We start from the raw sequence: 20,430 nt of genomic DNA on the forward strand, positions 1-20,430 counted from the left end.
ATGTGGTTTATGGGTCTGGGCAGGGAAACAGGGATGTACATTTTTTGCCGACTTCTTCCCCTTGCTGAAAATAATAAGCTCGAGGAGTTGGTTGCCCCTGGGGCTGACATGCGACCTCTGCCCCAGGTCACTTCTGGTGGCACTGATTTAAAAAATATAGTCACACGACTTTGGAAAACAGTTTGGAATTACCTAGTAAAACTAATCACATGGCATACCCTACTACAACAGAGAAATCCCACTCCTGGGAACATACCTAGAGAGATTCTTGCACACACAAACCAGAAGACACAGAATGTTTTAGAGTAGCCCCAAACTGGAAACAACCCAAATGTCCGTCAGCACTAGAATGGATAATTAACTTGTAGTATTTTCACACACTGGAATGCTATACAAGGAAAAAATCTGACCAAATTACAGCTCCACTTATTAACATGAATGAATCCTTAAAAACCATACAATGATAAGCCAAAGAAGGAAGACATAGAATATATTTAGAATAGGACTAATTGTAGAAGTTAAAAAAAAATACACACACAAAAAAGGTGATCTAAACAATATTGCCTAGGGATATACATAGAGGTAGGAAACCATAAAAAAATGGTGTGAAGGGGGGAGAGGATTGTCATTAACTCAAGGATGGTGGCTCCTTCGGGGAGAATATGTCAGGGGCTTCTAAGGTACTTGGAATATTCATTGACCTGGGGGCTGGGTACACAGGAGTTTGTTTTATTATTGTTCTTTGCACTGCATTTATGCATGTCACACACTCTTCTGTATAGATCATACATTTTACACAAGAGAAAAAAAAAAAAAAGGGTGGTGCGTGCTTAACTCTGCCTCTTTTCTCCATCCAATCCCCATTCTTGTCCTCAGCTGCCAGAGGAGGGGCCAGGGTCCCTCAGTGCAGTTCTTCTCTGTTTCTGAGTGGGTCAGAGGAATATGGGGGTGAGGGCCTCCTGTCCACAGCTGGGCCCTGGCTACTCCAGGGTGAGAAGGCCTGGGGAAAGCAGGGCCAGGAGAAGCCGGCTGGCTCTGCTCTTTGTGCCAACTCTGGGGATTAGGCCAGGGCTCTGGCCCACCTGTTGTTTCACTCATTCAGCATGAACATAGCCATGGAGCACTTACAGTGAGCACTGGGTGCTGCTGGGAGGGTTCAGATGAGTAAGAAATGGTCTTTGACCTCAAAATCTTACAGTATACTCAGGCAATCATATACACAAATAATACGGTACCAGAAAAGTGTGAGCTAAGTGTCACATGACTGCTTATCCACTCTTTCAATAAACAGTTGTTGCACACCTATTATGTACCTATTATTAGCTGGTGGATGGTGAATATAGGCAGTTGCATCACAATCCTGGCCCTTAAGTTCTTAGCCTAATGCAAAGGAACGTTCAAACCCTGAACTGAGACTTTGGGGATGAGGAAAACAAGAGCAAGGTGAAGGACATCTTTTGCAGAGGGACTAGCTGGGAAAAGGCACAGAGGTAAGGAATAGCACCCGAGGACTATTTGCTACCAAAACGCAAGGACTCAGCAGGGATGGGGAGAGAAGCAGCTTGAGGGGACAGCAGAGGTATCAGAGTCCTATTTGCCTTGTAAAACCTTAGATTTTTATAGGTGCTAAGATCCACCAAAGGGTTTGGCGGGAGCTGGATAGTTCACTCTGGCTCATGTTAGAGGAAGGGTTGAGGGATATGGATTGGAGGAAGGCAGACAAATTGTCAGGTTGCTGTGGATCCAAAAATAGGCTAGTTCTGTCTGATGGGTGGTGGGTGTAGGAGACACCAGCTCCCTGCAGAGCCACCAGGTGGAGCAGAGTGAAAAGAGGGCTCCAGTCCAGAATGAGTGTGGCTCTGGGCTCCTGGTACCAAGGAGCACTAGGTGTGGGCAGAGGCCAGCAAGGAATGTGAATGGGACTCTGCACCTTTTGATCCCAGGATTCCTAAATGCTGGCTTGTGGACAGGACTGGCCCGAGGAAGTGAGGAAAACACAGGCACGTAATGAGCGTTTATAAGTTAAATGTATGCATACGGAAGAACTATCTTTAGAAGTGTTTGCAGTTAAATCAATAAAGAAGCACATCACTTAGAGGTATAAAGTGCATTGCCAAAAAAAATCTCTTAAAGATTCAAGAGTGGTCTCATCCTGGGAGGAGAAGGGCTGGGCAGGGGGCGGGGAGGGGGGAGATATAAAAATAAAATAAACATGTTAAACTATCATATTTTATTTTATTTTTTTTTTAATTTTTTATTTATTTATGATAGTCACAGAGAGAGAGAGAGGCAGAGACACAGGCGGAGGGAGAAGCAGGCTCCATGCACTGGGAGCCTGATGTGGGATTCGATCCCGGGTCTCCAGGATCGCGCCCTGGGCCAAAGGCAGGCGCCAAACCGCTGCGCCACCCAGGGATCCCAAACTATCATATTTTAAAACTCATAAGCATAAAACATATACCAAATTTTCAAAATAAAAAAAAGCAGCACTGGCTCTTGTTCGGAGTTTCCGTTTCTCCTTTTTTAAATGGCTGAAAGTGGCTTTTTTTTTTTTTTTTAACAAAACGATACAAGATAGAGGATCGCAAGCTTCTCCCCCGCTCCCTTCTGTCCTCATTTGGCAAAACTAAACCAAAACAAACAAAGACAACGAGCCCAGCGTACCCTGAAATCTGAGACCAGGAGCCGGTGGTCCTGAGCTCCTCGCCTAAGGCGGGAGAGCAGCGACTCTGCGCGCCTGCAACCCCGCGAGCGGCCGGCAGAGGTCAGGCGAGTTCCACGCAGGCCCCGCGGAACCGCGCCCGAGACCAAGCCCGAGTCCCAGCGGCGCCCTGCCCCGCGCGGTCCCTCGGCCGCAGGGAGCTCACCCGGCCTGCCCTCGCCCAGGGGTCGCGACTGGCGGCCACGTGGGACCTGGGTCCCGGCTCTGCCGGGCGGGGGGGCGGGGTAGGCTGGGCGGCAGCAGCCAAATAAAAAGAGGGTTTCCCGAACCCACCTCCCACGCCGCGTTGGCACCGCTCTGGCTCCACCTCGCGTCTGGGCACGGCGGGCTCGGCTCCGGGTTCTGTGTCCCTGGGCCACGCACCTAATCTGTCTCCTGGAAGGTGGCCCCGCACGGCATCGTCTCCCGCACCGGGCTGTGGCGAAGACCAAGCGGCTAATATATCCAATCCAGGCTTGAAAGTGCTACACAGGTAAGGCTTGTTATTACCAGATGAAACTAGAATTAGGATTCAGGTCTCTGGGGGAAGTGTCCTCTATAGGTCCCAAGTCAGTTTAAGGCGTTGTCCCCTGGAGGTGTGATTAGGTCTGCGGTTGATCAAGGAAATCTGCGTTGGCATTTTACGGGTTGCCAAATTCTGATCGTGTGCCCAGGGACACACTTGGAGAACCATTCATTCTCAGCTTCGGTAGCCATGGCACAGGGCAAACAGCAGGAAAACAGTGAATGGGATGGTAGTCAACAGGGGGGCTGGGCTGATAGTGGAACCTGCCTACAATTGCAGTGGAGTTAGAAGCAGCCCCAGGAAGCACTAGTGCTGGCAGCTGGCGCTGTCGTTACAGTGCAGGTAAACCCCAAACTCCAAGAACCAAAGTAGAGTGCCCTTTGCTCTTCCATTCATGACTCAGGCTATACTCTTATATTTCTGGGGTTTTTATTTTAAAATGTTCCTTTTCTGTTTCACATACATAGCATCAGGAGAACAATCAGTCTCCTGGAGTTGGTGGCAGGGCTCCGTAACCCACATTGATTGGAGGAAACACTCCAATCTGTCACATTCTGAAGGTCTCCAAGCTGCTTGTTCCAGCTACACTTTAAACCCAGCAAGATCATTGTTTTGGCCACATTTATCTCCACCATAGCAGGGGACAGGGTGGGGAAGTAAAGGGACAAACCCTGGGTTTCCCCCTTAGCAGAGAACTGGGCTGGGATTGGTAAGGAGAGAACTCCCACCTGTCTCAAGCATCAGGCTGGACTAGCACTTGGCTACAGGCCAACCCAAAAGTCAGAAAGGCACCCCTGGGCTGAGAGCCAAGAAAACCAGTTCTTTTAGGGAATTTAGATACATTGGAACAACCCTAACCCATTCCACTCTTGACTGTGCAGTGGGGCTCCAGGCTGGCGTTCTCATTTCTGCTGATCTGGATCCTAGCTCCAGTTCCGACCTTGGGAAAATCAAATTGTCTTGGTCTTGTAAGAGTTTGTTTATGTGAGAGGGTGTGTAAGCAGGTGGAGGAGCAGAGGGGGAGGGAAAAGGAGGGAAAGAACCTAGAGCAGGGCTCCACTGAGCGTGGAGCCCAATCGCATGACCCTGAGCTGAAACCAAGAGTTGGATGCTTAACCGACTGGACCACCCAGGCACCCCTGTATTGGTCTTTTAAAAACCATGGAGACGGTGTCCAGAAATATGTAAACTTCCTTCTAACTCTAAGACTCTTAACTCTCTGGGCTCCCTCTTTCCTTTAAAAAAACACTGGGAGATCTGGGAGAGTTTGAAAACTCTTCTCTCCTAAAGACAGATGCTATCTCTTTGTCTGGCATCACCAATGAGCTGGCAGGAGGGCAGGAGTAGAACCTGGACAAGCCATTCTCCAAAGACACATGGCTAGTGCCAGATAGGAGGCAGTAGCAGGTAGATTGCTTCTCCCCCCAAAACACCAGTTTGGAAGCAGATAGATTTGCTTCCTAATGTTTAATACAAAACGGCAGCAGCCACCGAGCTGTCATAACAAAACTAGCCATAGGGCATCCAGAGAAATGTACACGGGCAGCCTTGGCTGGAGTGGAGCTGCCAACCAGGCCAGCTGCCCAGTCAGCTGTAGGCTGTCATCTAGCCAGGACTGGATGGTGGTGGTGGCAGGGCAGTGCTGAAGGGCTCAGAGCTGCTGCCAAGGAGGCTGGCCTGGCCCCGAGCCGATCCCTCACAAGCACAGACCTCTGCCTCTGGGTGGCATAGGTGTTCTGAGGTGCCTATCCCTGCAGCTCCACCCCCACGTGGTAGGGTTTCAGTTCTCACAAATGAAGCCCTGGGGGAATGGGAGAACGGCTGCTGAGTGGTGCATGCTCTTAAGCTATTGGGAGCTCATGCCTCTAGAAATCAGCAGAAACAAAGGCTGGGTTTGGGGGTTTTTTTCTTCCCCCTAGAAAAAAGAGGCTACCAGGTTCAAATACATGTAGAGGGGCAATGCTTCTGATGTACTGGGCTCCCAGCCAGAGACATAGCCAAAAAAAAAAAAAAAAAAAAAAGTGGCTGCCTGCCAGCTACTAGTGCTCACCCAGGGAAGTGGAGTGCTCAGGAGTTATAGTCACAAAGCCTTCCCAGCAAGCCCCAGAAAAGCCAGTATGGTTCTTGCTGAGTCCATTTGTTTTTTTAGATTGTATTTATTTATTCATGAGAGATACAGAGAGAGGGGCAGAAACACTGGCAGAGGAAGAAGCAGGCTCCTCACAGGGTGCCCGATGTGGGACTCGATCCCGGGAGTCCGGGATCATGCCCTGAGCTGAAAGCAGATACTCGCTCAACTGTTGAGTCACGCAGGCATCCCTTGCTGAGTTCATCTGAACCCATGGAACACTTTTCAGGTAGGCCCTCCACCCACCACAACTCCCATTAATGTCCTACAGTATCTTCGGACCAGAAGGTGTGACTGGAAGTGTTGCTCCCTTTCCCCCAGGCCCGCCTTCAACTTGCAGCATCTGGGGGGGCAGGCTCTGAGGCCCACAGCACTTGCCAGCCGTAGTAGAGACCTCAACCTCATGCAGAGGCCAAGGGCTGACACAGTGCAGCTGGGCAGCAGAAGAGCTGCTGTATCTCTACTCCCAAAGAAAGGCCTCTAGGTGCTGAGAAAGGGGGTGAAGGGTCCTGGGGTTAGTGGAAGTCTGCGTTGAAGGCCCTGCCGATGACCAGTCGCCTCACCTCACTGGTCCCAGCCCCAATCTCATACAGCTTGGCATCTCGCAGAAAGCGGCCCATGGGAAAGTCGTTGATGTAGCCATTGGCACCTGCAGCCAGGGTTTGGGCAGAGAAGAAAGGGCAACAGGAGGTGATGGGCAGTGAGGAAAGCCAACAGAAAGCCAAGTATACAGGAACAGGCCAGAGGGGGAGACTGATGAAAGAGATGCAGCAAATAGTGGCGAGAGGGGAGGCTGTGGGAGCAGAGACAAGGAGCTGGAGGGCCACTTAGAGAGCTGAGGACACCAGGCAGAGATGGGGACAGCCACTGGCAGACCCAGGAAGGAGGACAAGATACTGCATTGAGCTCACTGGATGCCAGGCCCAGGAAGGTTTAGGTAATCAGCATAATTTACAAAGCCAGTTGGTGGTTGGGCTGGGGCTCAAACCTAGGCCTCCTGGCTCATGTCTGTGCTCTTGACCTCTGTGCAGCGCTGACACGAGGCTGTCCCACCATCCCTCCTTCCCCGTCTCCAGTGTTCACGGGACCGGGCAGGCAGTGTGGGAGGGAGGCACCACTGAAGGCAGGAGCAGCTCGTGGCTTCCAGCGCTTTTCTCATTTGCTTTAACATGTCCTGCTAGTAACTGGGGAGAAGGAGCCTGAAGGTGCCAGCCCTGCTGCAGTGAGCAGAGGCAGAGAGGAGGGAAGAGGAAACCGCCCGTGCTGGGAGCAGGGAGTGGGGCACTCACCGAAGCACTGAATGCCATCCAGGGCAACCCGTGTGGCGCACTCAGCTGAGTAAAGAATCACCCCCGCGCAGTCCTGTGGGGGGGCTCTGGGTCAGCCAGGGCCCCGCCGGCACCGCGCGGGCAGGGAGTCCCAACGGCTGGCCTTTACCTTGGCAGTGCAGTGGCCTTGATCACAGGCCTTGGCGACATTGTAGACATACTGCCGGCACGCCATGAGGCGGGTGTACATGTCAGCCATCTTCCCCTGCATCAGCTGGGCGCGAGGGGAGGTCACAAGTCAACACGCTGGAGCCTCATTCCTCAGACACTCCCCCTGGTCACCAAAAGCTGGTTGGCGCTAGCAACCTGCTAGCCAGGCCCGGTGATGCAGGGCACGGAGAGAGGACTGGACTTGCCCAGAGTGCCCTCGTGACTAGGAACACTGCTCCCTTCCCCGGTGCCTGCCCACAACCTGTGCGCCTTGCCATTCAGCCTTGCAACGTCTAGTTCCTTCACCACGTGTCGGGAGCGAGCCGCCATGTGATCGCCTTCCCGCTAAATCCCAAAGCCAGGTGGCATGCCGAGGAAGCCCATGTGCCCAGGCGTTCAGACTCATTTTGGTGGCAAAAGATGGTAAATACCTGGCTTGCTTGTTAAAGAACATTTGAACCTGATGAAAAGTCCATTTCAGCTAAAGATTGACTCACCTGGAAGTGGCCGATCTTCTGGCCAAAGGCTTCCCTTGTGTGTAGGTAGGGAATGGTGTGGTCGAGGACAGCCTGCATGAGCCTGCCAGGGAAGAGAAAGGCACTGTACCCGCATTGCCAGCTGGGGTGGCAAAATGCCAGTGTGGGAAGGCTTGGGGGCATACAACTTGGCATGGCAAGGAACAGGGTCCCAGAGAACAGAAAGGGAGCATGAGGACTCTTGTCACCCCTGCTCGGTCGCTGCACTGACTGCCCAGGACTTGTGCCCCTTTCCCTGACATCAGATGGAGTGGCAGGACTCCTGTGCAGACAGGTCTTAGAGCTTGGGTGCCCTGCTTCATCCTGAGTAATCAAGCACTATTCCTCCTCAGGCCTTTTGGCTAATAATATTTCCCTTCATTGTGAAGGACGTACATTTGAGGTTTGTTCATTTTGTCTCCAAGAAAGAAGGTACAGCTCCCAGGAAGTAGTTCCTATTGGCCCCCAAGGGGAAGGCTGTAGATGGCACCACCTGCCAAGGACACCAAACACCCAGCTCCCCCCAAGCCTCACACTCACCCAAGGGGCCCACCAGCCAGCACGAGCCGTTCCAGGTCCAGCCCACTCATCAGTACGTAGACGCCCTTACTTAGATGGCCTAGGATGTTGGCAGCTGCCAGGAAAAGCACCAGTCAGGGGGAAGAGGGCTGGTCACAGCCTCCTTACTTTAAAAAAATTTATATATATATATATATATATATATTTTTTTTTTTTTTAAAGATTTTATTTACTTGAGAGAGAGAGAGAGCGAGAGAGCGAGTGAGCACGTGCAAAAGCACAACCAGGGAGAACAGTAGGCAGAGGGAGAGGGAGAAGCAGGCTCCCCACAGAGCAGAGAGCCCGATGCAGGACTCGATCCCAGGATCCCAGAAACATGACCTGAGCTGAAGGTGAAGGATTAACTGACTGAGCCACCCAGGTGCCTGCCTCCTCACTTTTATAAAAGCTGCCCAAAAAAAAGAAAAAAAAAAAAAGGCTGCCAGGTTTGGTACCGTGGCTTTCACACAGGCACTAAAATGTCACCTGACCTCTGACCTCCAACCAGGGTTCTGAGTGAGAGAAAAGGATGGAATTTACTACTTACAGTCACAACTAGAGCTTGCTAGGGGGCGCCTGGGGGGCGCAGGCGGTTAAATGTCTGTCTTTGGCTCAGGTCATGATCTCGGGGGTCCTGGTAGGGGTCCTGGTATCCGGAGCAGTGTTGGGTCAGGCTCCCTGTTCAGGGGGAGAGTCTGAGTCTGCCCCTCCCCGCTCATGCTTGAGCTCTTTCTCTCAAATAAATAATGTTCCCTTTCTCTTCCTCGACTGCTTTGGATGGGAAAGAAAAGCTAATTTGGGGGCAGCCCGGGTGGCTCAGCAGTGTGGTGCTGCCTTCAGCCCAGGGCCTGATCCTGGAGACCCAGGATCGAGTCCCATGTCAGGCTCCCCACATGGGGCCTGCTTCTCCCTCTGCCTGTGTCTCTGCCTCTCTCTCTCTCTCATGAATAAATAAATAAAATCTTTAAAAAAAAAAAAAAAAAAAAGCTAATTTGGTCTAGAAGCCATACAACCCCTCCCTAGTTCTTTTTACCCAGGCCCTTAAAAGAGACAGAGAAGTACTATTCCCCAGGCTGGATCTGCTCTCTGCTCCAATCTCACTGGCCCCCACCCCTGACAAGAGTGGTCTGTGGAACAGTCTTTGTCTAAGAGATGAGTCATTCAGTGCTACTTACAGAATCTGCTGAGCACCTCCCCACCCGGAAGCCAGGGCACTGGATGGCCTTGGGAGGTGTGAGCAGGAAATTCAGGACAGCATGGACCACTGACCTGCCTAACAATGGCGGTTGTTTCCTGCTAACAAGGATCCACACTGATCCCACCCCCGCAGATGTTCCTTGTAACCAAAGCATACTGTTCTGGGGTCCTGGGTCATGGGAGAGGGAAGGTCTATGGCTGAAGCACAGAGCAAACCTAGCTGGTCATCAAATCTATGCCCTTGTTCTAATTGCAAAAATACTCAAAATGAATTGCCTTGTCTTCACTGAATCTGGCTTCCATCAGTTTATCTGAGTAGTTGTTTTGCATCATTAATGAATATCTCATGTGGGCTATCCAGGGAAATGCACAAACAAGGAAGTCTGGAGGACATTATAGAGGGTGAGGGCACATCTTACCCATCTACTCCAGATACTGGCATATACCCCAGGCATGGTGTATCAGTCACATAGGAAATAGCACCCTTCGTGACAGCCGCAGTCAGGCACACAGCTCTGGCCAGAAGGACAGCTGCCCAGCAGTCCGAGGCCCATATGCAGGGGCCAGTAGGCAACGGTGGTGGAGGGAGGCCCACCGTCTAGATGCATGTCATCGTAAGCTAACAATGGTGAGCTTCTCTTGCCCAGAGATAGGCCTTGTCAGCTTATGAAGGGGTCAGACAGGGGCTTGCTCGTTCTCAGAGACTCACCAGGAACCTTGCAGTCTTCAAAGATTAGCTCACAGGTGTTAGAGCCCCTCATCCCCAGTTTGTCCAGCTTCTTGGAGGTGCTAAAGCCAGGCATATTCTTTACAGGGTAAAAAGGGGACCCTGATTACAGACCAGTCTCCAAAGGGGGCTGGTAAAACACAGACCGTTGGGAAACACCCACCTTCCCATCCAGTCCCTGAATATGCACAATATACTGTGTACTACTCCCATGGCCCCCACTCTGTATGACCACCCCACTCCTGGAAACTCCAGCCCTAACCCTCCACTCTCCTCTGCCACTAGTTGTGATCTCCCCATTTCTCACGGGAGCAGTTCTTTCTCAGTGAAATCATCCTCCAGTCTTGGTTAGGCCCCTCTCTCCACAGAGGGTATTATAAACCTATATGACATTTGTTCTTAGAATTCTCTCCCAACTGGGATGCCTGAGTGGCAAAGCAGTTGAGTGTCTGCCTTAGGCGCAGGTCATGATCCTGGAGTCCAGGGATCGAGTCTCATATCAGGCTCCCTGCGTGGAGTCTGTTTCTCCCTCTATGTCTCTGCCTCTCTCTGTCTCTCATGAATAAACAAAATCTTAAAAAAAAAAAAAAGAATTCTCTCCCAACTGCCCCAACCCCATGATTCCGAGCCCTCACACCTCCTCCTCCATCACCCTCACCAAGCCCTATCTGTCCCATGGCTCCCTGTGAGGTTTTGCTCACTTGTTCCCTCATGCCTCACTCTCCTATTCTGCTTTCTCTCTACCAAATAATTTGCTCCATTTTATCCTATTCTTCAAAACAAAAAATCAATTGTCCACCTCTTCATTCCAACTCCTGCTCTATCTCCCCCTGCTTTGCTGAGGTCTTCATCCACCACCCCTGGCCCTCGGCATTCCTACTCACAGGCGGTTTCCACAGCCGCTCTCCCCAAGGCCACTAATGACATCTCAGTTGTCAAATCTGGTTGCCTCCTTCTTGCCCTCATCTCCCTGGACCTCTCTGTGGCTCTGCCATCCTCAGACCCAACTCATCCTTCTTGGGCTCCAATTAGGCCACCCTCCTTTCAGTCAGCTCCTCTACCTCACCCCTACCTCTGGGAACCTTGTCAGAACCCACACTTGACTGTGTCTGCAACCAGCTAAGGAGAGCCGTCTCTGGTACTGGCGTCAGGAGACAGAAGCCTCCCCCCGGGGCATTGCCCTCCACTCACCTTCTCCACAATAAAGGCTGTGATGCCACGAGAGGCTGGCACAACAGCCAGATCTGTCTTAGCATAGATGATAAGGATGTCAGCATCAGGGCCATTAGTAATCCAAAACTTGTTTCCATTTAGGATGTAGTAATCACCTAAGGACAAGAAGTTGGCTACTTGGTCAAGCCAGGTTGGCCTGTCTCAACCGGTCAATTCACGGATCTGCTGCTGAGCAGGAGGCTGCCCAGTTGGGCAACAGCTCTGGAAACTCAGCAGAGGCCACCCCCACTGATTGCTCCCTCATCCTGAGATCTGTCCTTCTGTCCATTTCAGCTCCCAATCCAGAAGCTCCCAAGTCGAGAGGAACCTTACCTTTCTTCTCTGCTTTCAGTTTCATAGAGACAACATCAGAGCCAGCATTGGGCTCACTCATGGCCAGGGCTCCGATGTACTCACCGCTGATCAGCTGCAAGGGAAACCACAAGGACTGGTTATGACTTCAGAAGTGCCCTTTGGGAGCTCACTGACCTTGCTTCTCACCTGTTCACATGACATCCCTTCAAACTTGTCTCAGACCAGGTATTGGTCAAGTCCTGGAACAGAAGCCCACTATCTGTGAGGCTGAAAGTATCTCTCCTTTCCCATTTCCTTTGCAAGGGAAGCAAGTCCTCATCTTTCATTTCTTTTCTTTTTTTTTTTTTTTTTAAGATTTTATTTATTTATTCATGAGAGAGAGAGAGAGGCAGAGACACAGGCAGAGGGAGAAGCAGGCTCCATGCGGGGAGCCCGACGTGGGACTCGATCCCAGGTCTCCAGGATCAGGCCCTGGGCTTAAGGCGGCGCTAAACTGCTGAGCCACCAGGGCTGCCCTGACTGAATTATTTTAAAGCAAATCCCTGACCCTTCCTAGCCTTATCTGGTTGAGGGCAGCATGCCATAGAAAGCAAGTCTAACCAGTCCTTCCTAACCTGGGAGACCGCTTTAGGATTGCTGGTTGCCCTGACACTGGCGTGTTTCTCCCTTGAGATATTTCCTCACCTTGGGGAGGTACTTTTCCTTCTGGGCCTCATTTCCATTGCGCACAATTTGGTTAAGGCAGAGGTTGGAGTGAGCGCCATAGCTGAGCCCCACTGCTCCAGAAACTCGGGAGATCTCCTCCATCACCAGCACTTGTTCCAAGTAGCCCAGTCCGGAGCCGCCGTACTGAGCTGGGAGTGGAAATGGTGCAGCAGAGTGGAAAAGGCAGCCCAAATTAAATTGGGACATTCACAGCAATGTTTACTGGCAGCAAAGAAACCCCCTTGTAGCACCTATTCCAAGTTACCCCCTAGCATGGTCAATAGGCTGATGCCGTTGCTGTTTTCACAAGCTCACAGAACTGGCTTTGTGTGTTGCCTCTGGTCAGCTGAAGTGTGGTGCAGAAGTCATTGCAATGCCCGTGTTATCTGGGACAGACCTCTCACTGAAGACAAGAGAGCCTGAGCACCCACTGTTCCGAGAGCCACAGAAGTACACAGGCAGATGAATAAATGAAAGAGGACCTGGGGTTAACCAAGAAGCACAAAGAGGGAGCGTCAGAGCCCTAAGGACAGAGACACCAAGCAAGGGATGCCAGGTGACTGAGGAAGGGGAGATTTTCATAGCATAGATGTTTGGACCTAACAAAGCAGGGCTAACAAATCAACATGTTGAACTCTTTAAGCTTATGCGATGTTGTATGTTGATAATGTCTTTAAAAAGTGTTTTTTTTTTTTTTTTTAAAAAGGCAAGGCCAGTAAGAGGGGACAGGAGTGCCACAGATAGTGAATTTCAGAGCTCCTCACCAATTAATGTGGCTTTTCTTTGTCAACAGACCCAAAATCAATGTCCTGGATCATCTGAGACTCCTACCTCCTACCCCCAGCCTTGCTTTTTGGGTAAATCCTGGTTAAGACTCCTTGTACACGGAATGTCTGGCTGACTCCATTGGCAACTCAATCTTGAGGTTATGAGTTCAAGCCCCATGATAGGTATGGAGATTAAAAAAAAAAAAAAAAAACAATTTTGAAATCAAACAAGACTCTCCACATGTTTACCCTGACTGAAAAGTCAGGCTCATCTTAGGCTCTAAGGAAAGGTCAGCCCAATCCCTGCAAACTTCAGGAAGGTAAGCCCACAGGTAGGTGACACTGGAAACAGCCACCAGGAAAACCAAGGGGAGACCGGAACTCACCAGAACTGGCTTTCTTTGGGGGCTCATAAACCCCCAAACACAGTGGAAGGAAGTCTGGTTTGGGGGTTCCCAGTGGTGTTTCCCCCTATCATTTTCCATCAAGATGGTCTAATTTTTTAAGTCATTTCATTTTACCATGATTCTTGAATCAGTTCAGATCCGAGGAACTGTCTCCAAGTGGTGAGGGGAGACAGGAAGAACACTTTGTCCCACCTCTATTCCAATACATGAATATGAGCTGAAGTAGCATAGGCTGTCCCGGCCTTGGCAGGCTGGACACACAAAGAGCGAGAGAGCGCAAGCACAAGTGGCAGGGAGGGGGAGAGAGAGAAGCAGGCTCTCAGCTGAGCAGGGACCCTGGTGTGGGGCTTGACCCTGGGATCATGACCTGAGCCAAAGGCAGATGCTTAACTGAGCCACCCAGGTGCCCCCATAGACTTATTTCATTACTGGGCTCTGCAAGCCAGGCTGAGCCTCTCCTCCAGCGGCCAACATCCAAACCAAAGCCTATCAGCTCCATGTCTTCTCCCCGTGGAAACAAGTATTGAGACCCATAGAAGACAATGGGCAGGCCCTGGAGAGCCTATTAAACGCATCGTCTGGCCACCTCACCTGGAGACTCACACAGGCATCACTCTCCCCCATATCACCATCTGCTCTCAAATGAGCTCCAGGGCTAGCTATGGGCAGAGGACATACCTGTCCTGAGTGGTCCTGCCTAGACGCTACTAGTAGGGCTAAACTGAGGGGAGATGGTAGGTAAAGACTTAAATGCAAGGCAGCTGCATGATAACGGAGTTTCTAACCTCCCCGAATCACCCAGGGTTGCTTATTAAACATGCAGAATTCAAGAGTCTTAAGTGATTCTCACCAAGTGAACCACACTGCCCACAACCCTTTGCCTTCTGGATGTTACTGTTCAAAGAACAGCGTACTCTTCTCTGGGCTGACAGTCAATGGGTCTTTCTCGGGTCCAAGAGGTAGTCCGGAGTTTGAGCACACTCCCCTCCTTTCCTGTTTCTTTTGGAAACAGTTCTCATTAGGGGAGGAAACTGTACTCACCAGGGGCAGTGATACCTAAGACACCCAGGTTTCCCAGCTGCTTCCAAAACTCCTGCCAACAGAAAAGAGTGAGTATAGTGAGCTCAGTGAGAAGGCAGCCAGTCACAGGTGTTTGGCACATCTGGAACGAGAGCCAAATGCTTCTCGGAAAGGGGCTGCGCTGTTAGGGTGGCTTCATTTACCAGAAGATTGTGAGCTCTTCCAGGTGGCGGTACAGCTCCCAGCCCAGCCTAGCCAGGCCCCCAAACTGCCCCCTGGTCACTCGGCAGCCACCCACCCACCCCTCCCCCCCTCATGGGCATCATGACTCACTCGAAGGTTCTTGAATTCATTGAAGTGGTCAATCTCCTGGGCCTGGGGGGCTAGGTGCTCCTGAAGAAACTTAGCCATGGTCTGACGAAGCTAGAGGGAGAGAGGTGGACCGATGCCAAGGAAACAGTACCTTGCTGCCACTAAGAACAGCATCTCCACTCCTGAGGGCACATTCAGGAAGACAGGCCTTAAGTAACCCCACCAAACAGCACCAGATTGAAACTCATAGGCTGTACCGGTTGATACTTCCTTAGAAACGATCTTTCTTTTAAGGTCCTCAGTCTAGACAGCTTGAGTTTTTTCAAAATGTCACTCCCGTACATAAAATCATTCCATGGCTTTTCTCTGTGCTTATAAGATAAGCTCCTTACTCAGGCCTGTAAGGCCCTGTGTGAGCTGACCCTTACCAACTCTCCCGGCCTTCTCCACTACCTTTCTTCACCTCACTGTGCTCCCGCCATAGCCTCTTCAATTTTTGGCACATGCCAGGCTTTCTGCCCCAGACTTTGTGTTGCAAAGGGTTACTCAAAAAATTCCTGGCAGAAGTCTGAGCTAGGATTTGACCTTTCCCTCCGAGGTGAGAGCTGTTTACTACTGACTGCAACCCAAATGGATTTTGGAGCTTCTGGAGGCTCAGGGGAAGTCTGTGCCAGCAGCCAAGTGAACAGTCTCCCATCTTCAGCTTCATCTCTAATAACCTTTCACGTTACTGCTCAACTTTGTGCTTTGGTGCAATGGGCTGAAGAACCAGGGCAGATTATACTGCGCACCTCAAAGCCCCCGAAGTGTGTATTCGAGAAAGATTCCCGGGTGATGATGACTACCCAGGCTTGAGAACCAGAGTCTTTAGACAGTGTTCAGGAGTAAGCGGACCTCGGACTCGAGGTCTCTCCACCGCGTGCCGGTGGCCCCGCCGATCCTCCACCGAAGCGCCATCGGCCTCCCGGGAGCCTTCGGGTGCCTGACTCCGTATCTGGGCCGGCAGCTCGGCTTCGCGGTTCGCACGGGGCTGAGACTGAGGCCCGCGCTCCCCAGGCGGGGGCCGAGCGCGCGCGGGCAGAGCAGCGTCCGGGGCGACCCGCCGCCGCGCAGGGCTCCGCGGCCCGCCAGCAGGCCTCGGGGCCCGGAAGGGCATCGGCTCCTACCTGCTTCTGCTCCGCGCTTAGCCCGTTGATCGCATCGTCCACGGGCAGGAGGGAGTGGGCCCGCCGGGACATCAGGCTGCCGAGCGGCGCCCGCAGCCTCCAGCGCGCCGCGCGCCGTCCCAGGAGCCAAGCCGAAGTCGCCATCTCCGCCGCGCACGGGAGCCAGAGGGCCGGCGGCGGCGGCGGCGGCGGCGGCGGCGGCGGCGGCGGCGGCGCAGGCAACTGCCACCCGCGGCGACGACCCGCCCCGCGGGCTCCACCAATCCCGGCCGGCGCTGGCCCACCGGGCGGCGAGGGGGTGGGCCCCGGCAGCCTATCACCCTCCGCCGCCCGCGGAAGGCCGCGCCACGCGAGCCAATCAGCGGTGACCGCCCCGGCGCCCCCGCGGGGCAGGGTGGGGGCGAGCGCGGCGGAGCGGCCCTGCTGGGATCTTCCGGATTTGAGACCCTTTTCGAAGTAGAAGAGCGGGGACGGCGTCTTCGGGGTCGCGGGGGAGCGGAATCTCCTCTGCGTTGACGTAGCAGTCCCTACCTGCAGAAGCCGATCGCTGCGGGCAGGGAAGTGTCAAAACAGCTTGGGAAAACTCCAGATGCCCAGTGCTCGGAAATAAATCTTTACAGCAAGTCTGGGACAGCTGAGTTTGGGTAAGTAGCCCTTCTGTTAGAAGCCACTAAAGTTTGCCCTATTATTTAACAGGGTTCATTGGCTCTGGAATTCTATTGGAAAGAGTTGCTGTCTTCCAAAATCTTTTAAGGTACGAGAATAACATCAGGACTCTTTGGGGGTGGAGTCTGCTACAAGTGTCTAAAGGAAAACCACAGGGATCCCTGGGTGGCGCAGCGGTTTGGCGCCTGCCTTTGGCCCAGGGCGCGATCCTGGAGACCTGGGATCGAATCCCACATCGGGCTCCCGGTGCATGGAGCCTGCTTCTCCCTCTGCCTGTGTCTCTGCCTCTCTCTCTCTCACTGTGTGCCTATCATAAATAAATAAAAATTAAAAAAAAAAATTAAAAAAAAAAAAAAGGAAAACCACAGAGCCGGAGTAGAGCCACTGAAGGCTCTGAGCCAGTAAACCAAGACTTAACTTTACCCACCTAACTAGTTTCATCGCCCCAGGAATGTAACCTATAACCACTCATTTCCCATTTCCTGTCAGCACTGGGAAATTTACTGGTACCCTCCAGCCTTGTGTGTTCCCCTTGGGATAGACCTTGCCTGAAACAATCAATTCTTTGCTAATAGTTTCTTTTTTCTATTCCTTTGCCTTATTTATTTGTTTATTTATTTATTTTTTATTTATTTATTTAGATTTTACTTATTCATGAGAGACACAGGCAGAGGGAGAAGCAGGCTCCCTGCGGGGAGCTGGATGCCAGACCCGATTCCAGGACCCCCAGGGTCATGACCTGAGCGAAAGGCTGGTGCTCAACAAGTGACCCACCCAGGCAATCACCTTTGCTACCTTTAAAAACCTTTTCTGCACCCTGGGGGTGCTCCTTTCTATTTGCCAAATACACTGCCAGAGTCCCACTGCTTAATAAAGCCAATTAGATCTTTAAAATTGACTTAGTTGAACTTTTGTTATTTAACCAGGGAAGGGGAGAGCTGATGGAATTAAGCTTCTATCCCCCTTGGCTATTTTCCTCCTCTCGTGTTGGGCCAATGCCCTGAATAGGTCATTTCAAGGTAAATTGAGTGCCCTGAGTCCTGGGATGAAGCCCTGCCTGAAAAGAAAGTGGGAACCAGATCACCAATACCACCCACTGCAAGGCTGTTAGGGCTAAAAAGGAAGCCATAGGCCAAGGTGGGGTCAGTTCCTCCCAGGACAACAAATCAAGACTTAATTGTAGTTTCCATTTCTCCAGGAGTGAAGTTTTAAACCAATCAATTTGGAATTTTCTGGTCAGCAGCAGTGAGGTAATCTGTCACTCACTGGGATCCTCTCATTCCCACCCACTGCGCCCCCCCTCACACCCAAGGGAAGAAGTAATCCACGCCCTTCCCCCTAAGGAAAGATGACTTTGCCTGGAACAATCTTTTGCTAGTGACTTCCTTGCTTCACCTTCCTTCCTACAGAATCCTCCCATTTCGTACTTGTAGCTCCCTTTTTGCTAGGTGACATGCTGCCTGATTCATGAACTAATTAATAAAGCCAGTTAGATCTTCAGATGTATTCTGTTGAATTCTTTTTTAATGAAGAATAAAGGAAATTGCATACCTGATGACAATAATTTGTTTCTTCTTACAGCACCCCATTAGCCCAAGGTCTAAACACAGCTACGACGAAAGCTAGACTCTGTGAGCTTGTCCAGACTGAGATGCTTTGTCACCCCACTGTTTCACATATGATGGGTCTCCCCTAGGTGGAGAAAAGTTCCCCTTTAAACCCCAAATAAAAGTTTTCCTTATAGACCCCAAGCAGCGTCCTGGCCTCCACTTCACCCTGTTTTCAAGAGTCACACCTCAGCCAAAGGGGTAGAATGTCTCCCCTAGACTTTAGGCCACTAACAGAGCCAAGATCCCAAACTTCTAGGAGGTAGTTAATGGTGTCCTCAGCTCCTTTGAAACTGAAATAGTCCAGCAGATTTGCCCACAGGCAAGTCATTGGTGACCTTAGTGAAAACTTTTTTAGCTGAGTAATGAGATAAACCAGATCATCCATAGGTAAAAGAAGAAATTACAATGGAATTTAGAAAATACTTTGACTGGAAGGATAAATAATGAAAATGTGACAAAGTTGGGCAGCCTTGGTGGCTCAGTGGTTTAGCGCTGCCGTCAGCCTGGGGCGTAATCCTGGAGACCCGGGATCGAGTCCTGCATCGGGCTCCCTGCGTGGAGCCTGCTTCTCTGTGTCTCTGCGTCTGTCTCTCATGAATAAATAGATAAATTCTTTTAAAAAAATGTGACAAAGCAAAGCCAGTGGGATATGGCTATCTGACCCTTAGAAATGTTAAAAACAAACAGGTCCCAAATGGATTTGCTAAACCCTTTAATAGAGGGAGATTTAATAGTTTTAAGGCATACACTGGAAAAGAGAAAAATTGAAATGAATTTTCAATTCCTATTGAAATTCCTATTTTAAGAAAGTAGAAAAAGAACCCCAACTATTAATTAAATAAATTTAGATTTAAACCCCAGTAAATTAAAATCCCAATTATAGAAGGAAATGAATATGAATAGAAATTATGAAAAAGATGTACAACAGAGAAAATCAACATAAAATTGATAAACCACTAACAAGACTGATAAAAAAAATTGCAAATTACTGATGTGAAGAATGTAAAAGAAGATCGCCTTTAGATCCTATAGATTTTTAAAAAGGACATTTTTTTTTTAATTTTTATTTATTTATGATAGTCACAGAGAGATAGAGAGAGAGGCAGAGACACAGGCAGAGGGAGAAGCAGGCTCCATGCACCGGGAGCCCGACGTGGGATTCGATCCCGGGTCTCCAGGATCGCGCCCTGGGCCAAAGGCAGGCGCCAAACCGCTGCGCCACCCAGGGATCCCCTAAAAAGGACATTTTGAGTAATTTATGCCAATACATTTTACATTGGTGAGAAGGACAATTCCGTTTATATAAAATTCAAGAAAAGGTAGTACCCATAGAGGGTGATTTTGTCAGAATAGTGCTCCTTTCTGGAGGGGAGCAGTAATTTATTGACGTGTATATTTAAGGTTAGTATACTTTGTGAAGCCTCAATACACTTTATAAATTTTATTTGTGAGAGATGCAGAAACACAGGCAGAGAGAGAAGCCTGTGGGACCCCAAGATCACAACCTGAGACAAAGGCAGTAGCTCAATTGGTTAAGCATCTGCTTTCTGCTTAGGTCATGATCCAGGGTCCTGGAATCAAGCTCCCTGCTCAGCGCGGCCTGCTTCTCCCTCTCCCTCTGTGGTGTACCTTGTGCTTTACCTCTTAGTGTCAAATAAAATCTTAAAAAAAAAAAAAAAAAGTAGGGACTCATGGGTAATGGGTTGCTCAGCAGTTGAGCGTCTGCCTTGGTCCCAGGGCGTGATCCTGGAGTCCTGGGATCAAGTCCCTCATCAAGCTCTCTGCATGGAGCCTGCCTCTCTTTCTCTGTGTCTCTCATGAATAAATAAAATCTTAAAAAAAGTAAAATACACATAACAAAATTGCCATCTTAACCATATTTAAGTGTACAATTCAGTGGCATTAAGTATATGCACAATGCTGTGCCTTCATCACCACTATCAATCTTCAGGACTTTTTCGTTGTGCCAAACAGTGTACCCATCAAACCATAACTCCTCCTTTGCTCCCCCATGCAGCCCCTGGTTACCTCTATTCTACTCTCTGTTTCTGTGAAGGAGACAACCGACCTCAGGTATTCAGGTACTTTAGCTAATTCATATAATTGTTTTTGTCCTTAAGCCAGTTTGAAAGAGGACAATGAGAAATCGGAAATTTGACTATAGAGGTGTCTGGCTGGCTCAGTCGGTGGAGCATGTAACTCTTGATTTCTGGGTTGTGAGTTCAAGCCCCATCTTGGGTGTAGAGATTACTTAAAAATAAAATCTTTTAAAAGTCGGGGGGGCACACCTCAGTGGCTTAGTTGGTTGAGTGTCCAACACTTGATTTCAGCTCAGGGCTGTAAGATTGAGACCCGCACGGGGCTCCATGCTTATAGCCCAGGAATCTGCTGGAGATTCTCTCTCTCTTCCTTGCTCCTCC

The 20,430-nt window shown here is 50.4% G+C and overlaps 1 protein-coding gene across 1 annotated transcript; it reads right to left on the reverse strand.

Moving 5' to 3' along the window:
- Positions 1-5,407: 5,407 nt before the first annotated feature.
- IVD (isovaleryl-CoA dehydrogenase) lies at positions 5,408-15,939 on the reverse strand. Its single transcript, XM_041744380.1, has 12 exons — positions 15,735-15,939; positions 14,590-14,679; positions 14,278-14,329; positions 12,042-12,211; positions 11,376-11,469; positions 11,022-11,158; positions 9,813-9,909; positions 7,889-7,982; positions 7,331-7,412; positions 6,793-6,897; positions 6,645-6,717; positions 5,408-6,004 (listed from the first exon to the last, which is right to left on the reverse strand). The coding sequence occupies exons 1-12, from the start codon at positions 15,876-15,878 to the stop codon at positions 5,871-5,873; spliced, it is 1,272 nt and encodes a 423-aa protein (XP_041600314.1). The 5' UTR covers positions 15,879-15,939; the 3' UTR covers positions 5,408-5,870.
- Between the last annotated feature and the right edge of the window lie 4,491 nt (positions 15,940-20,430).

This window comes from Vulpes lagopus, chromosome 2 (assembly GCF_018345385.1).
Source record: "Vulpes lagopus strain Blue_001 chromosome 2, ASM1834538v1, whole genome shotgun sequence".
In the NCBI taxonomy this organism is placed as follows: Eukaryota; Metazoa; Chordata; class Mammalia; order Carnivora; family Canidae; genus Vulpes; species Vulpes lagopus.

What these genes read in the sequence shown, in the direction of transcription:
- IVD (XM_041744380.1), bottom strand. Translation starts at nt 15,878, where the DNA reads ATGGCGACTTCGGCTTGGCTCCTGGGACGGCGCGCGGCGCGCTGGAGG. An exon ending in CTTAGGTATCACTGCCCCTG is followed by an intron (nt 12,212 to 14,277) that starts GTGAGTACAGTT and finishes TTCCACTCCCAG; the next exon opens with CTCAGTACGGCGGCTCCGGA. An exon ending in AGAAGATCGGCCACTTCCAG is followed by an intron (nt 6,898 to 7,330) that starts GTGAGTCAATCT and finishes CCTCGCGCCCAG; the next exon opens with CTGATGCAGGGGAAGATGGC.